The 6812-nt window shown below is 38.5% G+C and overlaps 1 protein-coding gene across 1 annotated transcript; it reads right to left on the bottom strand.

Moving 5' to 3' along the window:
• Nucleotides 1-1096: 1096 nt before the first annotated feature.
• On the bottom strand, nucleotides 1097-5235 carry LOC104396171 (PMS1 protein homolog 1-like; the record flags this gene model as incomplete). The annotated part of the gene is made up of 3 exons (XM_010005986.1): nucleotides 1097-1278; nucleotides 2898-3000; nucleotides 5053-5235. Coding segments are annotated over 3 exons (468 nt in total), but the record flags the coding sequence as incomplete, so codon positions are not given.
• Between the last annotated feature and the right edge of the window lie 1577 nt (nucleotides 5236-6812).

The following is a 6812-nucleotide window of genomic DNA, read 5'->3' as shown; positions in this document are numbered from 1 at the left end:
TACTTGCTCCTTAGCCACAAGGCAGGCTTTTGTTTTACACAAGATCTACACTTTGATATTTAGAATACATGAATAAATATAATCAGAGCACGCTATACAACTGGGATGGGCAATCTGTTGTCTTCTCAGAAAGCACAATGTCATTTGCCATTCCCCCCAAAACAGAACTTCAGTCTGAATGTTTGCTTGATAGAGTAACTGTTCAAAACTGTCCAAGGAACAGGCCGAAGAGCAAGATCAACAAACAAATGTATTTTTTAACAGAAAAATAATTGCTGAGGGATCTGGCCACCAGATGTCACTCTCTACTTTGTGGCAACTTTTTAGCCTACCTTTCCTCTCAGAGGTGCTAAAAATAGTACAGTCAATAAAATCAGCCATGTTAAACTGGGGCCAGGTAAAGGAGGACTGCTCAATGAGTCATTTCTGTAGCTGTGCTGTAAAATTATTGCTCAGAAAGCTGTGAAGTCAAAGTACCCTCCAAGCAGCCTCTGAATCTGTTCCAAGTCTAAACAAAGCACAACTAGCTCAACTAACGCCCATTTGTCACGTTACCATTGCTTACACTAATGTAGCAAATTGCTTTGCCTTTTTAAATAGAACCACCATGATGTATTGAGCTGTTGTGACTCAGAACACAGCAAGTTACCTGGATGTGCTGGAGAGTCTACCCAGAGAGACAGCATAACCAAATGAGTTCTGAGAGTTTTTTTCAGTTGTTTTAGGTTAACACTTGGTTAGGCCCTGTGGCCTATTAAGGTCTTGCTGTTTTGCACTGCAGACCACCACCACCACCATCTTTACTAACCACTGGCATGCAAAATTATTCTTATACCACTAGCATGTAAAATAATTTTTATACTTCATGTATCTAACCAGGCATCTGTTGGAACAGACCAAGAAGCAGATCTGAGCCAGAGTTGTAGAAATTTAGTATCAAAATCCATAACCATTATAAATACACATATATGAAGTGAAGAAGTCAAAGTTCAAAACAACTCTAAGGTGAAAGAAAATTCCTAGGAATTAATGATTTTATGTAAATATAAGATGAACAGCATAAATCAATGAGAAACTGATCTTTAAGATAGCTGACAGAAAAAGTCATTATTACCTTATTATGTGATAAGGTTATCCTCAGCTCTGGTTTTATGATACCATAGGCTATCACAAGATCTTGGATTTTTTTCAGTTCTTCCTTACATTTTTTATTTGCTGAGTAACACTGCTTTCTTACAGGAAGATTCTTAAACAAATTCAAGACTGTTACTGTAGTACCTGCAAACAGGTGACAAAAAACAAGTAGAAATTACACTGAAAGCATACAACTGATGGGATAGAGAAAACTTCATTGTTACTTCAAGAGCCCTGTCTGTTTGCAGCTGTACACAAATTAACCCTAGTAACTCTTAATTAGATTATATTAGCATGAGAAGAAATTGACAAAATTAGCAGTCAACTTCCCCAAAAAAGTACCTCTAGTGCACAAGAGCCACGATTCCCCTTTTTTATTTAATGATTGCAGCATTAAGTTTTCTTTTGTACACACTGACAATAGCAAGAATTAGCACTGAATAAAACTGAAGACTCTTTCAGAGTGTATTAAATTAACTTCTATTAATAAAATGGTTAACAGACTAGCATCTAATTAGACATATCTGGAGACAGGAACACTGAGCTCTGTAGGGCCCTCCACAAGCATTTACTTTAGGTTAATACCTGAAGAACTAGACACCTCTGTTCAAGACACAGTATAGAGTAAGAGGAGGAATATTCATCTACCAACACAATCACATAAATTCCTCGCCCATAAGGATATTGCAAAGTATAAAATATATGTCACAGAATTCAGTCAATCATTCAACAATTTTGATAAAAGACAAGGAAACACAACCCACAGGCTTTCCAGCCTCATGGAAAACACTACAGGCTAAATCTTAAAAAGAATCCCCGATTAAAATTAGTTAAGAGTTCTCAGCTTCAACCCTTTCGTCACCATTTGCCCATGACAAGCCCCTGGCAGCTTCTGGCTTAATGGCTCCCCACACCCAGTTAGTGCTGAGGAGGAAGGGAGCCAGGTAATAGCAGCTCCCCTTGGACACAAGAGCTGCAGCCAGCTTGGGGCAGCTTGTGGGCACCATATCGACAAGCAGCTGCCGCAGCTCAACTAGGAAAAGTTGGATTTTATGGAAAAGCTGCAACTGCTTCCTCAGAAGCAAACCCTCATCACAAGAAACGAGCACATCACTTTTCTTCTGAGAATGTGCACCAGTTGGGAGTGTGAATGACAGAACGTGGTCTTCACTGAGCTGCAATTAGCTGACCAGAGCACAGAGTAGATGCTACCCCAAACCTACACTATCTCTGAACCACCATGGCTCAACTCTGAGGTGAGGGCAACCTTTAATTTTCCACACAAACACAATACAACGGGGACACACCCATCCTGCAGGTTAGAACAAACTGTGACTGCCTCACCCTATAGCCATGTGGCTTCCAGCAATTCCTTTGTATAGCAGCAGGCAACTCTTCCTGCTTTAACCCAGGATTTTGCTACCTACTTTGGTCTTGAACTAATCTTTCAAATGCTTATACAGAAAACCTGCCTGGACCTGGGGCATTGAATTTTTATAGCCTGTATTTCTGCTGTCAGCTTGAAGAGGTGAGCTAGAGAAGAAACTAGTTTATAATTACCATTTAGAGCAACATCCAAGACTTATTATTTCTTATGATAACAACACATTCTCAGTTGACAGACATAAGGCAAGAAACATTTACAGCTGCAGAGAGTTCAAACTCAGCCTTCAGATACAGAACAGGTATTTCAACATCAAATAGAGCCTCAGAGAAACATAAAATACTTCTGTCAGTGCAACACAAGAACAATTATATCCTACCTTGCCAAAGACTGGAAGGCTTTTTAGAAACTATATGCCCATTGCTATCCAAAGCATACTGACTGCTGAAATCATCATCAGGTGTCTTTGTTGTGATCAAAACCTGAAAAGTGTGATTTAGAAAAAAAAAAAAAGTTAGTCAAGGATTCACAAAGTTCAGGAAGAGCTTAGATAAGCTTTGCTGCCACTCTTACCGTAGTGTTATTTTAGTCACCTCAAGTACCTTTAATTAGTTTAGAAAACTTCTCTTCTACAAGTGTTTCTTACAGAAACATTCTGCATTACTAATTTCCCATCAGTTTAACAAAAAGCCATGCACTTCTATCACACTAATACACCAAGCACAGCAATCCTGATTGCCTACAGCACCACACTCATATCGCCTGTTTGAACAAAGGTTACACAAACAATTAAATCAAATGATAATTTTCACCCTCTGTGAGAGAAGGCAGATTAATGTGAAATTCCACAAATATAATAACTATTATCAAACAAACAGTATATTATCTTTCCACACCCAAACATATCTAGCAATCAGCAGTAGCATGTTTTGTAAGGTATTAAGGTGATACACAGCTCAGCTTTAGCAAGACCAGTAATACACCAGAAGTTCAATAAAACTACAATTCCCTGAGTTTAGGTATCAACATTTTGAAAAACAGAACCATTCTTTTTCAACCACCTGAAAGGCATAAAGTTTATCACACATAAGAGAGCTTCAGGATATTTTGATTTATTTTAGTGTCCCGTATAAGTAATTCAGAGTTCAGCCATGCCTCTGGAGAAAAAAAAAACAGTAACTGATTAATTGGAAATTACAGTATTAGAGACCTACTTAAAGGCCAACACTAAAGTACCTCTTAACTGAAACTTCAGGGGGCAATCTGGGTAGGTAGAATGCAATTAATGCCAGGAGCGCTTAATTAACATAATTACTGATCCAAGGATTAAAGTAATACCTATTAAAGTACTTATTATGCTCAGACCACCTCCCCTCTCTTACGAAAGGCTCCAAGGAGCTGATTAAAAGCTCAGAACAGATAGCACCCTGCTCTGACAACTCACAGAAGTGAGCAATGACTGAGGTCTGTCATTACCTGTCAAAACACCAACACGTTTGAAAGTATCTTTGGAAATCTCCAACCAAACACAGAACCAAACCCTGCTTAGTGCAATTTGAATGTAGCCCAAGGTAGCACAGAGTAGAGCTGTAACACTTCTCCTGACCTCAGCTGTTGATGGTTCCGATCAGACACAGACACCAGTATCTTCTTGCAGGATCTAATGCTTGGCAGACTTAGAAAGAAGAATCCAAGACATGACCTTTGCACAGCATGAATACAGAAAGGCAGAACACAATGGAACAGGCAGATACTCTACCCTGATCTGCCCAAACACTTTTCAGCTGGTTTTGAACGAAATTACTTAGTTTCAGTCAACAAGTTATTCCTAAATATCAGTACACTGTTAGTCCCCATAACACAAACATATGGATCAGACTCAGGCAGGCCAGGGAGCAGGTTCCTGTTTACTCATATGGACAATAAAGTTTGTGCAATTGCAGTTATATACCTGTCAAGGAGCAGTATGGTGCCCAGCAAGATGCCACGATTGCTGATCACCCAGATAACATCAAGGTAGGAATCATTACTAGAACAGTAGCTATGTGAGACAACAGTTCCCTGAAATGGGTTCTCCTGGCCACCATCTGCTGTTTCTCATTTTGGTTTACCCCAATGCAGTTACCCAACTCAGCCATACTCTTTGACATTTTATTTGCTGTTAACACTAGAGAGGATAAGCCAGTGTCCTCAGGAATCACTATCTATGCCCTGATACAAAATAAAACACTAAGCAATCTGTCTTGGACCTATTCTGAATGAGGAAAAGAAATCAAGCACTGCTGTGACCAGTATGACAGGCAGGCAGGACACAAAACAAGAGATGCACACTGCTCCCTAAGCATTTGACATGACTTCTGGGAAGTGGAGGAAAGGCAGCATACACAAGCCAAACTGTTCAGGAAACCTAACCCTGGCATGCTGCTGGAACAATTTAAAGTCTTTGCACCGATATTCCAATAAAATTTTCAGAAAGACTGAAAAAAAACCAAACACAATACAAAAGACTAGATACATTTATACCAACTGCTTACCTCGGATATGCAGCAAATTGATGACAAAGCCTCCCCACGGAAACCATACGTTGTCAAACTGTCAAGGTCCTCAGAAGAGCTTATTTTTGAGGTGTAGTGTTTAACTGCCATAACTGGAACATCAACAGCCTTGATGCCATCACCATTGTCTCTTACTTCTATTTTGTCAAACCCGTAAGTCTCCTAGAAAAGAACAAAACAAAGTAGCACTAAACCAGTCAAAATAACTAAGATAAAAGTCTGAAGCAGCTAGGGTTACAGCTTCTAGTAATCCAGATAGAAATGGGAGCTTTGCTTAGTTAGAAAAACTGAGCAACTACTAAATGTTTGGTTAAAAAAAACCCACAACAAAACATCATGTTGGGAAAGTAGTGATGATTTCTCTTGGTTTCACTATGAACAATGCAATTCACACCCTGTGGTATCAGTATATTACATAATGCAAATGCAGTAAATTCAAACAGGAATTAAGTAACATTTTTTTTAAACTATGATGAAATTTGAAAAACCTGCATTAGGAAATATCAAAACCCCCTGAGATAGGCACAGAACTATATATATTCAATTAACACAATAGAAAGGTGGGTACACTTGGCTTTCTGTATTAATGAATAATGCTAAAGCTATCTTCAGGTGAAAAGCAATGCTTTTGCTAATATTTGAGTCAACCTCCTACTGGGAAGCAGCAATACACCTCACCTGAACATAAAAACATGTAAGGACATAGAAACAAAAAACCTTCTACCCTGCTGCTGTATGCACTAATGAAGGCCTGGAGCATTTTACAATGACCCTTTATATTCCATTCTAATTTTTACTTTCAGGCCACTTAACTGCTTAGGAAAAGTGAGATTACCTTCTTCTGCTTGAATAAAAATAAGTAACTATTTCTTCTCTAGTATTATTCATTTTTACTTGCACACGTTTTACTTAAAATATTACAATGCATACTTTAACCTGAAGCCAGGACATTACATCAAGAATAAAAATCATTCTACACATGCTCAATGCACAGTCATGCTACAGAGGCAGTTGACCCTGCTGGTAACAACAAGGCAAGATATACCATGTTCCTATTTTTCAAAACAACAAAGCTGAGGTTCAAATTAATCACTAGATACCATTCAACACCTTGCAGAAAGGCTACAGTTGAGTTTCTAATCAACTAGCTGGCTTTTAATTTTAATTAAATATCATCACATTATAGAAAACTACAACATAAGCTGATGTTTTTCCCTGTGTTGTATAAAAGCTAGTAGATATGCAGTACAAAGATGCTCAATAACATCACCTACTAGAGTCTGGTCAACCAGAGAGTTAACAGGAAGAAAACACTAGCCAAAGCTTCCCACTACAACTGACCACTGCCACACTTTCTACCTGAGAACCACTCCACCTGCTGGTTAACTCCTGACTGTCTCCAAAAAGCCCATTTCCTGTCTTTCTTCAGGCAAATTGGGTAGTAAATCTTAACTAATCAGGTAGCCTTCCTAATCCAGCTGGAAGAAGTTAAAACAATGAAAATGCCACAAGCCTTAAGCAAACACCATCAATCTGTGAAATGAAATTTCAAAATTTTCCTTCTCTATTATACTTTGGAACTCAATTAAGAGTTAATGTGGTTGTTGAACTCTCATAAGTGGTCGACCTTATTTATGTCACACAATAGTATTCTGTTATACAAATATTCTTATCACCAAAAAGTCTCAGAAGAATCCATTGTTTTGCAGTTCTATTATGTACAGCTGTGCAAAGCACAA

Source organism: Chaetura pelagica, unplaced genomic scaffold (genome assembly GCF_000747805.2).
Source record: "Chaetura pelagica isolate M959 unplaced genomic scaffold, ChaPel_1.0 C11819440, whole genome shotgun sequence".
NCBI classification, from domain to species: Eukaryota; Metazoa; Chordata; class Aves; order Apodiformes; family Apodidae; genus Chaetura; species Chaetura pelagica.
The sequence above is the reverse complement of the archived record's forward strand: the minus strand, read 5'-3'. Positions and strand labels throughout refer to the sequence as shown.